The sequence below is a fragment of the Ailuropoda melanoleuca genome, chromosome 2 (genome assembly GCF_002007445.2).
Source record: "Ailuropoda melanoleuca isolate Jingjing chromosome 2, ASM200744v2, whole genome shotgun sequence".
NCBI lineage: Eukaryota > Metazoa > Chordata > Mammalia > Carnivora > Ursidae > Ailuropoda > Ailuropoda melanoleuca.
This window is the reverse complement of record NC_048219.1, coordinates 59,888,198-59,904,568: the sequence shown is the minus strand read 5'-3', so window position 1 is coordinate 59,904,568 and position 16,371 is coordinate 59,888,198. Positions and strand designations below refer to the sequence as shown.

The window sequence follows — 16,371 nt, the reverse complement described above, 5'->3', positions numbered from 1 at the left end:
AGGCTGTTGGGTGGCATGAGCTAGCCCACATAAACAACGGGCTACCTGGCACATAGCAGGTGCTAAATAACATTATAGCTCTCTTCCATGTTGCTATTTCCCCTTCGGGACTGGACACCAAGCTGAAGGAGCATGGACAAAATGATTCAATTTTTATCTTTTCTCAATTTGAAATCATTAAGGTGGTTCATGATGTATTGTTCTGCCCAGTTATCACAAGCCGGGTAAATTTTCCCTAAGCCTCTTAATGCACACCGAATCGATGCTTCTTCACGTGGCTACACCTTCAGGCTTTTCACAGAGCAATTGTCGGACACTGGTTCTGTCTATTATGAAAAGGGTGACAAAACTGTTCCCTTCTCCCCATAATGATCTAAGTAATTTCTCTGGGAAGCACTATAGAGACCCTAAGGCAAGGATGTGAATCCAAACCCAGTTCAGGCAAAGACTAGAAGGAAACTCCCCTCAACACAGGTGGCATTTGGTCCTCCTGGGGTTTAACATTTGCCTTGGGTACTGATTTACACAGAACAAAATATCAATGAAAAATTGGAATTAGGGGACCCGTTAACTCAGGTTTCCATATGCAATTCTTTAGGTTACCAGCCTAAGGAATGCAAATTTGTCCTACTCCCATTCAGTATATTGAAGAAGTCTCTTATTTGGATTTTGAAGTTGTGACAAGAAACCACCTTCTAGGGAGAATCTTGATAAATGAAAGACATTTATTTTGGTGAGTACAAGCTAAAACATCATTCTTAGTATGACCTAATACTCTCCAAGGTGGCATTTAGTAATGGGTGAGGATATGTAAGCTCGGACTGTGTACTTAGGAAAATGCTAAAGAGCACAACCAGAGGAGGGTGAGGGAGAGGGAGGGTGATCTGGAAAGGGAGAGGGTGGGGGCCAGGAGAGTAAGGTATTTCAGTCTTACAAGGGAAAATAGAGAGGTGAGCCCCAGCAGATGACAGGCCTGCTCATGAGGCCTGGGAGGACATTCTCTAGTGGGAGTGACGGACAGAAATGCTAGGAGCCGTGAGAACTCTCACTGGCCTTACAACCCCTGCCCCTGGCTTGTCTCTACTTTACTCTTGAGAGTTTTGTTGTGGGAGAAGGGAATAATTAGACAGTTGACACAAAAGTTCATGTTTTTTTAAAATTTTTAAATATTTTATTTATTTACTTATTTGAGAGAGTGTGAGGGGAGGAGCAGAGGGCGAGGGACAAGAAAATGCTGTGCTGAACTCAGAGCCTGACATGGGGCTCGATCTCACGACCCTGAGATCATGACCTGAGCCAAAATCAAGAGTTGGCCTTTCAACAGACTGAGCTACTCGGGCGCCCCGAAAGTTCATGATTTTTACTAACAGAAGACCAATTCCCTTATCTCTACCAAATGCATATTGAATAAATAGTCAAAGCAGGTTTTTTAAAGGGGGGCCAAATTCTCACCTGCCTTGGGCACCCACGTATCTGGTCAGGTCCTGGTGCCAGGCACTGCGTGAGGCTTTCTGAGCGCATCTCATTTGAGATGGAGTCACTGAGAGAAAGCAGGGGCCACTGAATTGTCAAGATCTTACCTCTGGGACAGCATTTGATAAAGGCGAGGCAAGGAGAACCGGGATGAAGGGGGAGGAAGTCAGAGCTGGTCACCTTCTATTTGATTTATTCTCATCTCAGCGGCAGAGGGAGGCAGAGAGTAAAAAATGGTGTGTGACAGGCCCTCCCCGAACAAACAACAGGCATGTGTAAAAAGGCACACACAATTTAAGGTATCTGTGATAAATAATTTGAAAAGCTTCTGAGTAGTACACAGGCAGTTCGATAGGATCCTCGGTATTTGGGAGGCAGGACTTGTAACTCTAGTCCAGAGAATGAGGAGCCAACACAGCGTGAAGAGAGATTTGTTATTTTAAAAAGACCATGCATTTTATAAAATGACTTTTTTTCTGATCCTTCTTTGGTATACAGATCTCTTCTGTAAATATGGGGCTTGAGTTCAAGGTGTGACACGTCGCCTTTGGACCAACCGCTTTTCTGCAGCGCTCAGAGAGGAGGGGGACAGAGACTGCAGCGAGGCACGGAATTTTAGAGAAGCCCCAGAAGGGGAGCGTGCCCTCAACTGCGCGGGAGCATCGATCCCCTGCCAATCCCCTGCCGTCAGGCCCTCACCGCTGTCACAGTCGGGAAAAGCCATGTTGCAGGGTGGAAGGAATGTCGAAGAACGAAGTCACACTTCTGCATGCTCGGTACCCCCAGTCACTGTCCTGGAGGCTTTGGACAGAGGTCCCCAGTGCCCCGAGGCCCCTGGCAGTCTCTGAATGGCTGCAGACATCTTAAGTCAGGGACTGGCTTCCTTTCCTCCTGTGTCTCCCATTTCTCAAGCACTTCGAGGTGGGTGCATGCCTTTCTTGCAGTACCACGTTTCCAGGGTACAACACGGCCAGCTGGTGTCAGCAGTCACTTTCCTTCATAATCTGGTTCAGTATATGTCGAGTTCTGTCCTCCAGCAGAGGAAAGTCTTTGATCAGCTTTCTAATGTGCTCCTGAAAGTGTGTGTGGGGGTAGCGGGTGGGGGGTGGGTATGACCTTGAGAGGGAGACAGAGAGGAAAGTCTTCTATCCAGAAGGTCAAACTATCATGTGCTTATTTTCCCCAATAATTCCATTTTCCCCCTTTTACTAAATCTCAAAATCTCATCTTGCAGTTCTTTACTTTTTATTTATCTGGTCCATGTTCAGCGTTAGTGCTAAGCTAACAGTAAATGGAGAAACGAGAGCCAAGAGGAGAGGGAGAGAGCTGGGCTGCCTTGTGAACATCCCAAGGATGAACACCATTGGAAAGGTGGACCTATTTAGAGTCGTGACAGATATCACCCCTCCCCGCCCCCTGCCCCAGCATCTTTGAGGATCAATACAACTCTTTCTGGGGGCTTATTATTTTGTGATCGTTGTCACATATTTTGAAAACTCCGACTCTGGTTAGGAGATTCACACATAAATCTAAAATCCATCATCTGGTGAATGATGTAACAGTATAATTGCATGGGGACAAATCAGTACAGTCAACTTCTTCCAACATTTAATCTGTTTTTATTTGCCATTTGTTATAAAAATTGAATCTGTATTTTACACAAAAGGTACTTTAAAACAGTGAAGTTTACCAAAAACCACTGAATCTCAGGCAAAGGGATTCACCACCAAAATGCAGATTTACATGGTAAACCTGAGGGCCAAAAACATTCAACTTACAAAAAAAAATCTTATATTTTCTAACAATTCATTACCAGAAGCAAAACCCAATTATGTACATGTTTCAAAAGAGGTGACAAAGTAAAAATGCCAGCTTTCGCCATGAAGCTAACCAAAGAAAATGTCTCTACCCAAGACTGGCCCATTATTTCACTCAGAGTGAAACATCTGAGCAGCTTTAAAAATATTTAAACATAAATATTTAGGTTTACACACAACACATATGCACAGACATATCCACTCTAATTCTATGCCCCTTCGTATTTTTTAAATCGCACCATCTCTGTTAGACATAATATACAACATGCAGGAGGCATTCATCATTGTTTTTCTCAGCAGTGGTGTATTATACAAGTGAATGCAAAAATTAAACATGAATTAGGTTCAACTGGAAGCCATCTCAACTCGGTACTTAAGCTCACATATTCTGTGTTAATGTTTCAGTGTTGATGAAATTGTTCATATAAAAAAAAAAGTTGAAGAAAATGTAGCCCATTACCAAAGGCACTGAGTAGAGAGCTCCCAGCGGATGTAAAAGTGATGGACCAGACACAGGAAGAAACCAATTAAATAGGACTGCAGGTTTTCCCTGCTTTCACATTCAACTGAAGATAAGAAATAATTATATCCAGGACATCTTCCAACAGCAATTAGTTTATACCATTTCATGTATATAATGTCTTCATAATTCAAATGAGGATACGAAAGAGCTCCTCCCCCTCCCATCAGCCTTCCTCTTGTTTCCAGAAGGAAATGAACACAGATTTTGATGCAATATACAGTTCCTGGAAACAAAGTGGACTTACGGTTACATTCTCGTGCTTTTGGTACGGATGAGAGATCATGGCTTAAATCAGCTCTCAGTACTGCAGGGATGGGTAAAGAGGAACAACTCAATTAGGCCTCATTAGAGGCCCTGGCTTCCCCCCAAATATATACATGCTTGAGCATCACTGGGAGTTCTTTAGCACAAATATATTCTGTGATACACAAGTGCCGATCAAATTTAAGGAGGTGAGTGAGTGGAGAGGGAAAACAACACACATACACAGGGAGGATGATGCTCAGAGAACGTAAGGACGGAAGGAGGGTTTCATAGAAAACACGGGGAAATAAAGCTGCCAACCCACAGAGTAGCTGTTTGATTATTTTAATGGTTTCTGAACCCATCATTACGCAATATTTCAATTAAACATACAAAATTTGAATCATGAAATGCACGAGGCACGGAAACAAATATTGTCGCTCTCAAACAATATTATTATGCAAAGAACCCACTGCAGCTTACCACAGCGCAGTAGCAAGCTTACCACACGACGAGCTGCACCACAGCGCGGAGAGCCCACGGAGCTCTACTTACCCTGTTTAACGCAAACATTTGTTAAGTGACCGTGAAATATGGTGACATCCAGGGAGAACAGTGAAGGCTGAGGATGAAGAATGAAAACACAGTGTCTGTGTGCCACACAGATGTATCCTAACATAGGTTAGGGCAAGAACACTAAACCCTAGCAGGAGTGTCCAAAACTGCCCAGGGTGTGTGTGTGTCTGTGTGTGTCTGCGTGCGTATGGGAATGAAATGAACCTATGCCATCGCTGGCACAAGCCCTCAGCATTGTTCTGATACATCCACGTGTATTTTTTGGAAAATGCACTATACATTCTTGGAGATCCAATGCCTACTAATGTGTCCTAATTCAATAAACCGCATTTGCCTCTTGGAAAATCATCTTAAATGAATATGAACACTCGCAAAATGAAGCTCTGCTCCCACAATGCAGTAAAGGTGGCCTCCAACACCACATTTCCAATATGTCAAGTGGTGGTCTCGTGTTCATTGCGTCAGTGCCGTTATTTCAAAAGCTACCTAAACACTGGTGTGTAAGACTGAAATAAGACAGAAATCTAAAAACTATGGCATCAAAGCACAAGGTTTGTACCAGTAACCATACCCTAGTGTTTGGAAAGCAGCTTACAATATTCAGTGTTGATCCTGATAGTAAGTAATGTGCTTCCAGAAATTGAAAGAAGCGATATGGAAAATTTAGTCAGTGACTTCTGCAGGGGAACACAACCAGTGTGACTAGCTGTGGAGAAGGTCCAGTTGGTGAAAATGGTAGCAAATCTGAAATTGGAGGTGGGATTTTTCATAGAAATTATGGCTAATGGTATGGCTACAAACATTTCCATATCTCTCCATGCATCATTTTCCATAGTCCAAAAACTTAAGATAAATCTATCCAACACTGAAATCAGTACACATGACAATTTTATTGTGAAACATTAAAATGGCCATTAACTTACATTAAAAAAATGCAAAGAACAAAAACCCTAGATAGAGTCAGAATCTGTTTTCTAATGTCCTAGAAGAAAGTTTCATCAGTTATGCCTGGGTCCCTGAGAACTCGAATGTTCTGACTAAAGGCAAGTTTTGGTAAGAATTAACATTTTTACACTGTTCCTTCTCATTCAGAATAGAAATAATGTTTTAGGCAGCTTTTGGTGCTTATAGTTTTATAGCTCATATTATTCAAATAACATTTGACACAAGCAATTCCTTTTTCCAAGCTTCAGTTCAGGGGTGTGCAGCAGGTGAGGGGAGCTACGTTTTGCTATAATTTAAAGACTCAGTTTCATCTTTCTGGAAGGGGCAAAGCAAGAAACAACACACCACACATCACAATTCCATGTTTACAGTACTTTACCCATAGTGTTTTCCAGTTTTGTCTAGGTGCAGTTAATAGGTTACTTTATAGCTAACATCCAAAATGAGACCGGCATCATCATGCCTAGACCCATGAGAGAAAACCGTGGTAAAAATGTACATTTCCCAAAAAGGAGTCAGCTGACTTTATTCATTTTACAATATGCATGATAATAAAAGGCTAAACACAAAGCTCTTTGTAAAAAAAAGAGCAAAAGGTATTCCAGGAAAGTGAGACAAAGGCATGAGATGAATTTCAGTTAAATGGATCTACTGCTTTGTGAGCTTTGAGAATTTTTAAATACTGACTAGAGGGGGGTGTTTTACATTATCATCATATCCACAGAGCATGCGATGGAGAAGGAAAGTATTTTGCTTGAAGTCTTAATTTCTCCAAGTGTTTTGACATCAATTTTAAGGACTGGAATCTGTGCCTCTCCCCTCCATCACAGCTTTTGAAGTAATTAAGAGTTGTACCCGTACAATAGCACAGCGACCAGGGAAGAGAGAGGTAGATGATACGGCCATCTTCGTACAAGGAAACCCCCAAATATTTTAGGGCATGACACACAAGGCTTGTGTTATCCGAAAGTAATGAGCTGCAGAGTACAAAAACATTCCGGAGCAGGGCGCACACAAGTGTGAGACTCGTAAGCAGCCCGAACCAAGTGTATTAATAGTAAATTCTTAAAGGAACGCATGTGTTCTCTGTACCTTACAAAAATTATTCTCACAGATTTTGAATCCAAGATTATACCATAGAAAATAGTTGTATGTTTTACATTTAATATAAAAATGATTAGCAAATAAAAAAGGCTTTGATGATATGTAAGAAGACATTTTAGGAAATAAGAGTAATTTTCAGGATGCCCCAAGGGTGACATGTCCTAAGTACCCTGTCCTTTTCTCTGCAAGAGCCAAAGACAGGCACTTTCTCAGGGTTCACCCTTGTTTTGGGGCCTTTTTTTTTAGGGTTCACCATTGTTAAGAGAAAACAAGATGAAGGAAGACTCAAGCGAGCTGGGACAGGAAGTAAAATCAAGCCAAAAAGGAAATCGGCCAAGCACAACGTACACCCTGCCTAAAAATATTTGAGCACATAAATCAAAGACAGTGTTGAGTATACATCAAGGACATTTATATGGATGAATTTATAGTCTAGGTGATAAATATCAAGACAGGAAGTCAGGTAAAACAAGTGTGCAAATAAGTAAGTAATGGGGACTGGGGGAGGGAGATGGAAGAATATCTAATCTTCAAGGTAAAAACTGCAAGGTAGAGGTTCAGTAATTTCATGTTCCCCATGCCACCCTCGAAGTGTACTTCTCACATCTTAATAAGTTAAAGATCAGTTATTCACAAAACTTAAGTTCAGTGTTAACACTTTTTACCTGTTTAATTTAGGGCTAGACACTGAGTTGCTTTAAAGACATTTGGTTATAGTTAGTCATAATTATTACCCATTTTTCATCTTTATAACTTAGAAAATTTTAGTTCTCGTTTAAAGTCCTGGGGCGAACTTTAAAAATTATTTCCTCTTTAGGTCAACATTTATCTAAGCACGTCTGCAAACGTTCTGTTATCGGGAGAGGAAGCGTGTTGAGCAAGTTCTCCTCTACAATCAGACAGCTCCGTTTTAGGGACTGACATCCTTCCAGTTCAGGAGGAAGTGTTTCCAGGTAATTACCGATGAGCTCCAGATGAGTAAGGTTCGACAGCTCACCCACGTGAGGGGACAAACTCATCAGGCTATTTTTCCCCAAAAGTAAACACTGCAGCTTTTTGCACTGAAACAGCCCATCTGGTAGCGTCTCAATCTGGAAAGGGAAAAAAAAGAAGCCAGTAAAACTGGTTTCCTATGGCCTATGATAACGCATCTGCTTATTTATACCCCTGCCTTTTTCCAAAAATATTTCCAGACATTTACAGGAATCCATAGAACAATGATGATAAATGTGAAGGAGATGGAAAAGATAAAGGAAAAATAAGAACATCCTGACTTGAAGTCGGCGCTGGGGCTACCATGAACTTCTAAACCCTTGCTGTATATGTGGGTGGGCAAAAGATGTGATTCTAAGCATTCTAACAAGCAATTCTCAAACAAAACCTAATTAGTCACCTACTCATGGTCCCTAAGATAAAACAAACAACAGTATTTTAGGAAAATCATAATTAATCTTGAGGCCGAGGATCAGAAATAACTTGTTCCCAAGAGTCCTTATAAAAAGTTACTGTGTGGGGCGCCTGGGTGGCTCAGTCATTAAGCATCTGCCTTCAGCTCGGGTCATGATCCCGGGGTCCTGGGATCGAGCCCCACATCAGGCTCCCTGCTCAGCGGGGTGTCTGCTTCTCCCTCTCCCACTCCCCCTGCTTGTGTTTCCTCTCTAGCTTTCTCTTTCTCTGTCAAATAAATAAAGAAAATCTTAAAAAAAAAAGAGTCACTGTGTAATGTGATGAGTAATACCCTCAAAAACACTGTGAGCACAGACACAAGGCTATTTCTAGGGGTTTCAAACTAGAGACTGAAAACTTCATTCTGTTAAAAGACACATGTCAACAGAAGCACAGACAAGAAGACATGATCAACTTTACGTGCGCAGTTCACTTCCCTCCACATCTACACTCCCGTCTACCTGCCCTCTGGCAGTTCCAATTAAACCATGTAACATGGAGAAATAATTTAAAATATGATAAATAGCCTGAAATTAGGTCAACTCCTAGGACTGCTCAAATGAGCTGCTCCCCCATGTGGCGGGTGGGTTGCATGTGAATTTCTAAGGGAGCCCCCATCCACAAAAGAGCTTAGAAAAGCATCCTCCACTCCTGTCATACCACTGAGAGGGGAGTTTGCACCAGGCAGTGCTGGACAGCACACACCCCGATTTATAATGTTTCACGTATTTATGTGCCTGTGGAGGCGGCACCTTTGCAACTATGAAATAGTGCAGGCTCCTTCCTTGGTTCAGGACATGGCTTTGTTAGACACAGGCATGAAAGGGGCACTCAAGGGCTCAGCTGCTCCTCTGATGGGCTAACGCAGTCCCACTGAGCCAGCTCTCTGCTGGCACTTCCAGGGCCATCCAGAACTATCTCCTCAAAAGCACAAACATTCTCTATACAAACTAAAAAATAGTCAAACTGCATCCAAAAATGCTCATTATATTGGAAATTCCCCTCTCCTCCATCACCCACACATACACTCAGTACTGGATATCCTTGTAAAAAAAACTGAATGATCACCATTGTTAAGCATGGCATTCAATAAAGTTCATCATTGTACACCAAAATACTAGCTATAAGCAAAGGAAAAATATCTACCTTTCCATGTCATTCTCTTCTCAAGAATGCAGATGCAAAACCATACAGATGCAGATTTCAATGTAGAGATGTGGCAGAGAGATAAGAGACAGGAGAAATGTAACCCCTTTCTAACCTCTTGCAATGTCTTCTGGTCCAACACCTGCAGCTCAGAAGTGGGGTCAGCGAGGTACAAGTAAACAATCCGTCCTGTGCAACCCAAGCTCAACCCTGAGAGTGCCTATTCGGGTCTACGCAGTGACTTAGGCAAGCCAGCTGAGAAAAGACGGTAGTCTTGGCTCATCTGTATTCAGCAAATGCATGCAGAGAGCCTGCTTTGGTGCCAGGCTCCCAGTCAGGTGTTGGGGATAAAGTGCTGAGCAAGACAGAACCAGGGTCTAACGCATGCTTTCTGAACCTCGGCACCGTTGACATTCTGGGTGAGATCTTCCTTTTTGTGGGGGTGCCCTGTGTCTTGCAGACTATTTAGCAACCTCCCTGGAACTCTGCCTACTAGAAGCCAGTGCTACGCCTCTCCTCATTTGAGATCATCAAAAATGTCTCCAGACAAATGTCTCCATAGGTGCAAAAGTGCCCCCATTTGAGAAGCACAGGTCTACTAGGTGAGAAATACTAAACAGTTATATGAATAATTAGTCTGTAGTGGGTGCCAGGAAGGAGGGACTGTGCCAGAGACTGTATCAGGGACCCCTCCATCTCCCTACTTCAGCTAGCTTCCAGATGCCCAGCAAATACCTTGCTTAATTGGACTCATTTCCACTGGGTGAATACCCTGAAGCCACAGCCATCACTCTTCTGTTGGCAATTAGCACTACCATGTTCTCACTAATCTTCTTTCAAATTTCCGAATTTGTGATTTCAGCGACTTCTCAGCACCCTGCCACAGGAGAGGGATTTCACAAGGCAGTGGGAGTGAGCCACCAGGGCGCCTCGCTGTGCTACTGTCATGCAAGTGAGTCAAGGGCTGTGGTCAGTGGTTCTCCTTCCCGAGTGCCAAGTGTCCATCTTGGGGACTTTCTCTCGGTGTCAGCACCCAGCTGAGGCACAGGACCTGTCTTACCTCCCTGAATTCAATTACGTTAAAGGAGGCTGGGGATCTGTGTTAGAGATGCAAGACTTTCCTTCAATTCAGCAATTTTATCCTGAAAAATCTACTAACACCTTTACAAATAGTTTACCCTGGGGATGCCTGGGTGGCTCAGTCAGTTAAGCGTCTGCCTTCAGCTCCAGTCATGATCCCCTGGAATCAAGTCCCACATCGGGCTCCCTGCTCAACGGGGAGCCTGCTTCTCCCTCTCCTTGCTGCTCCCCCTGCTTGTACTCTCTCTTTCTCTCTCTCTCTGGCAAATGGATAAATAAAATCTTTAAAAAAAAAAATTTACCCTGAAGCTTACAAGAACATCAAAAACATTTTGCCTGGGACAAAACATTTTATTAAAAAATTTTAGATAGCATTTATTCCTCATGGACTACCAATTTCTTTTTAAAAATCAAAAGAAATGTTTGCAGACCATCAGGGAGATGATAGACTTCATATGCAGAATGGTTTGACAGAGAAAAACTATAAACTATACATGCAACAAGCTAGCAAATAAACTGAAAAAAGAGAGAAACTAATGCTACATCCTAGAATTCTCTGGCAACAAAGTTTCTTGCACAAAATGTAGTAGAGCCCCTGGAACATCCAAGGGAGGATGTATCGATTGCTGACATTTGAGAATTAAATACTCCCGTTTCCAGAGGCTGAGACCTTACTTCAGAATCTTTCTCAATGTCAGATTTCCCTTTTTTTCTGGCCATTGAACATATCATCTCAGAACTCGTTAACAAAATCCATAAAATCCAGTCATTTCAGGAAACAAAAATGAATACTTCCATTTCTAAGTCACGATGTCAAACACGAGCTCCGCCACAGAAATGATTTTCAGAAGGAATTTCTACTTCCAGCTACAAGTCTTTGAGTTAATAAAAGAAATGCATTAAATGCACAAATGTAGAAGTTGGAAGACCTAGGTGTTAATTGGAGTGGTTTTTAAGATTTGAGAGAAACTATTAAGTCCTTCCCCTTTCCTATGCTTCTCCATTACATTCAACACCACCATAATCCCAACACGCTTGGCCGCTGGCATAGAGAGGCTGCCTCGTCCTCTCCCATCTCCCACGCCATCCACACACACCCCTGCTTCCCCCGTAACAGCATTTGGTTTGACGCATCTGAGATGCAACAGAGGGAGCGCCAGAGTGGGAGCCGGAGCTCTTGGGTTCCATCCCAGATCCATCGCAAGGAAGATTCAGACGTCAGGCAAATTGCTCTGAGCATCAGTTTCAGTATCAGTAAAATGAGGGCAGTAACTAGAGCAGAGGCTGGAAAGGTTTTTCTCTAAACGTGTAGGATAGGAAATGTTTTAGGCTTTGTGGGTGAAGAAGCAAAACTGAAAATATTATGTAGGTGCTTATACAGCAAGAGAGAAAAAATTTCATACGTTTTAAAATGAGGAAATTCAAAATAGCATAACAACTGAGGATAATTTTTTTGTAATATAGGCCCACAAATGAGAACCATGGAATTTATTCATGGCTACTGAGATTTGAATTTCATATAGTTTTCATGTGAGACAAAATGTTATTTCAAGAAATTTTCCCCTGACCATTAAAATTTTTTGAAAACCATTCTTAGGTTGGGCTGTATACAAATTTAAAAAGCATTCTTAACTCAGGCTGTAGGTGGGTTTTGGTCCCAGGGTGCAGTTTGCCGACTTGACGGTCCATGATGTTCCTTTCAGATATAAATCTTCCTTTTTGTTTTTAATTTATATTCTACTTCTAAATCATCACTGATTAAACTTTTTCAAGGGGTTTTATTTCTTGATTGTACTCTCCCAACCCTTCTAAATGGGTTACAATTAGAGCCTCCTTTGAAGGTACCAGGTCATGCTAGATATCACTTTCAAGCTCAAGTCTGACCCCACCTACTGTCCAATGAACTTAAACCTGAACTTGACTGGCAGACTTCAAGCCATTCTCCATTCTGACCCAACTTCTAAATGCTCTCATCTCTTATTACATCTGGGCATGCCTCTGCACATGTCCTCTATCCTTTTACATTTCCCCAACACTCAGTGTTCTTAGGAACACTCCTCTCAAGAGCTACTATAAAAAAAAGCATCTTGGGCTCCTGGCTGGCTCAGTCAGTAGAGCATGTGACCCCTGATCTTGTAGTTGTAAGTTGGAGCCCCACATTGGGTATAAAGATTACTTAAAAATAAAATCAAATTAAAAAAAAAGAGCATCTTGCTCAAACATATTTGGCAAACATTGCATATCATACCTCCCTCTTGGAGAAGCACAATGCATATTCAACTACAAAAGGCTCTGAGGAATCCTGCAGCAAAAAATATGATAAAGAAATGTTTAGTGTTTTGTGTGATAACACCTATTACTATGTTGTGTAAGAAACTCTAGAGTGCCCTCCTTGTGAATGTCTGTCATTTGGGGGATGCTCAGTATCCTCAATGTTTGGAGAATTTCCTACCTCATCTCGGTGGGACTTTTGGAGGGAAGCAGAGTCCACTTCCCACTGGAGGAACTGACAACACCAGATTCTAGTGTTCCCAGATCATTTACAGCTTAAGTGTGGGGTGGGAGTTCACAAGCTCTGCCAATCAGGTGCTCAGACTTGGACTTTAAATCGAGGCTAGTGTCTCAAGGCATCAGAAACCATGAAGAACTTATTTTGTGGGAGGGCAAGAGCTGCAGTAGCAGCCCCATTTTCAGGGGCAGCGAGCACTGTGCCTGGTGTTGGGATGGTCAGGGGCAGGGTACCCTCACCATTTTGCTTTTGTGCTATGCTTTTGACCTTTTGGTTATCTAATTTCATGCCTGACGGTTTTCCAAGCTCGATCTTACAGTCTTTTCAGTGATAATATGAGAGACACAACATCCTTTCAATAAATGTCTTTTCTTCTTAACCACAGAGCATTTGTTGACTCCATCCATGAACCTGGTATACTGCCCAACACTAGAAGAGTATTTTAAAACCTTTCCTTTCAGGAACCTTTACCAACTTTTATTCCAAATGGATGAATCAACTCACATTTCTGAGTATATGCATATCTAAATATTTACGCATCCAAGTTGATGTTTTATTTTCTAATTAAAAAAAATATTTTGGTCTACCTCATAGAATCTTAGGAATCTCAAAGTTAGAAAGGAACATGGACGCTGAAACATGAATCCCTGATTCCCTTTTACAACATTCCTACCAAGTGGTTGACAACCTATATCTGGACAGTTTAATAAGAAGTCACTTCCCTCTTCTTGAAGGTCTAATTTTTGGACAGCTTTTGGGGGAATATGAGAAATCTTTCCCCTGCTTGTCTTGGTTCTAACTTGCAAGAAGGTTACTTGCAAGAAGATTTCTATTTAAGTCTTCCAAATATTTAAAGACCAATATTGTGGACTATTCTTTTTCCCTTCCCTCCTCAATACTTCCCATCTTTAGGCTAACTGTTCCATCAGAGAACTTTTCATATCTCTGGCTGCTGTCTTCTGAGTTCCACTTTCTCCATATTCTGATTAAATAAGTTTCTTCACAGTTCTGAGAAGAGTGTTCCTCACTCATTCAAAGGAGTCATGGTCATTGTTATGGCTCTGGGATGCTCGGCAACTGCTGGTTATCAGACTTCTGAGACAACTCAGCCTAAGATATCATTCTATTTTGGCCATAAANAAGGGGTTTTATTTCTTGATTGTACTCTCCCAACCCTTCTAAATGGGTTACAATTAGAGCCTCCTTTGAAGGTACCAGGTCATGCTAGATATCACTTTCAAGCTCAAGTCTGACCCCACCTACTGTCCAATGAACTTAAACCTGAACTTGACTGGCAGACTTCAAGCCATTCTCCATTCTGACCCAACTTCTAAATGCTCTCATCTCTTATTACATCTGGGCATGCCTCTGCACATGTCCTCTATCCTTTTACATTTCCCCAACACTCAGTGTTCTTAGGAACACTCCTCTCAAGAGCTACTATAAAAAAAAGCATCTTGGGCTCCTGGCTGGCTCAGTCAGTAGAGCATGTGACCACTGATCTTGTAGTTGTAAGTTGGAGCCCCACATTGGGTATAAAGATTACTTAAAAATAAAATCAAATTAAAAAAAAAGAGCATCTTGCTCAAACATATTTGGCAAACATTGCATATCATACCTCCCTCTTGGAGAAGCACAATGCATATTCAACTACAAAAGGCTCTGAGGAATCCTGCAGCAAAAAATATGATAAAAAGAAATGTTTAGTGTTTTGTGTGATAACACCTATTACTATGTTGTGTAAGAAACTCTAGAGTGCCCTCCTTGTGAATGTCTGTCATTTGGGGGATGCTCAGTATCCTCAATGTTTGGAGAATTTCCTACCTCATCTCGGTGGGACTTTTGGTGGGAAGCAGAGTCCACTTCCCACTGGAGGAACTGACAACACCAGATTCTAGTGTTCCCAGATCATTTACAGCTTAAATGTGGGGTGGGAGTTCACAAGCTCTGCCAATCAGGTGCTCAGACTTGGACTTTAAATCGAGGCTAGTGTCTCAAGGCATCAGAAACCATGAAGAACTTATTTTGTGGGAGGGCAAGAGCTGCAGTAGCAGCCCCATTTTCAGGGGCAGCGAGCACTGTGCCTGGTGTTGGGATGGTCAGGGGCAGGGTACCCTCACCATTTTGCTTTTGTGCTATGCTTTTGACCTTTTGGTTATCTAATTTCATGCCTGACGGTTTTCCAAGCTCGATCTTACAGTCTTTTCAGTGATAATATGAGAGACACAACATCCTTTCAATAAATGTCTTTTCTTCTTAACCACAGAGCATTTGTTGACTCCATCCATGAACCTGGTATACTGCCCAACACTAGAAGAGTATTTTAAAACCTTTCCTTTCAGGAACCTTTACCAACTTTTATTCCAAACGGATGAATCAACTCACATTTCTGAGTATATGCATATCTAAATATTTACGCATCCAAGTTGATGTTTTATTTTCTAATTAAAAAAAATATTTTGGTCTACCTCATAGAATCTTAGGAATCTCAAAGTTAGAAAGGAACATGGACGCTGAAACATGAATCCCTGATTCCCTTTTACAACCTTCCTACCAAGTGGTTGACAACCTATACCTGGACAGTTTAATAAGAAGTCACTTCCCTCTTCTTGAAGGTCTAATTTTTGGACAGCTTTTGGGGGAATATGAGAAATCTTTCCCCTGCTTGTCTTGGTTCTAACTTGCAAGAAGGTTACTTGCAAGAAGATTTCTATTTAAGTCTTCCAAATATTTAAAGACCAATATTGTGGACTATTCTTTTTCCCTTCCCTCCTCAATACTTCCCATCTTTAGGCTAACTGTTCCATCAGAGAACTTTTCATATCTCTGGCTGCTGTCTTCTGAGTTCCACTTTCTCCATATTCTGATTAAATAAGTTTCTTCACAGTTCTGAGAAGAGTGTTCCTCACTCATTCAAAGGAGTCATGGTCATTGTTATGGCTCTGGGATGCTCGGCAACTGCTGGTTATCAGACTTCTGAGACAACTCAGCCTAAGATATCATTCTATTTTGGCCATAAACTGCCTTCAGCATAGGACTTTTCACATGCGCCAAGTATCCTCCCTTACTCAAGATAAAATGTGGCTGATACTCNTCTTAGGAATCTCAAAGTTAGAAAGGAACATGGACGCTGAAACATGAATCCCTGATTCCCTTTTACAACCTTCCTACCAAGTGGTTGACAACCTATATCTGGACAGTTTAATAAGAAGTCACTTCCCTCTTCTTGAAGGTCTAATTTTTGGACAGCTTTTGGGGGAATATGAGAAATCTTTCCCCTGCTTGTCTTGGTTCTAACTTGCAAGAAGGTTACTTGCAAGAAGATTTCTATTTAAGTCTTCCAAATATTTAAAGACCAATATTGTGGACTATTCTTTTTCCCTTCCCTCCTCAATACTTCCCATCTTTAGGCTAACTGTTCCATCAGAGAACTTTTCATATCTCTGGCTGCTGTCTTCTGAGTTCCACTTTCTCCATATTCTGATTAAATAAGTTTCTTCACAGTTCTG

At 41.7% G+C, this 16,371-nt stretch overlaps 1 protein-coding gene across 10 annotated transcripts in view; it reads right to left on the bottom strand.

The window, feature by feature from the left end:
* Nucleotides 1-5,659: 5,659 nt before the first annotated feature.
* Nucleotides 5,660-16,371, bottom strand: part of LRRC8B (leucine rich repeat containing 8 VRAC subunit B) — a 66,487-nt gene continuing 55,775 nt past the window's right edge. For all 10 annotated transcript variants that reach the window (XM_034653844.1, XM_034653846.1, XM_034653850.1 and 7 more), the window contains one exon: nucleotides 5,660-7,772. In XM_034653844.1, coding sequence (XP_034509735.1) covers nucleotides 7,500-7,772 — 273 coding nt within the window. In that variant the 3' untranslated portion in view covers nucleotides 5,660-7,499. The remainder of the gene's footprint in view (nucleotides 7,773-16,371) is intronic.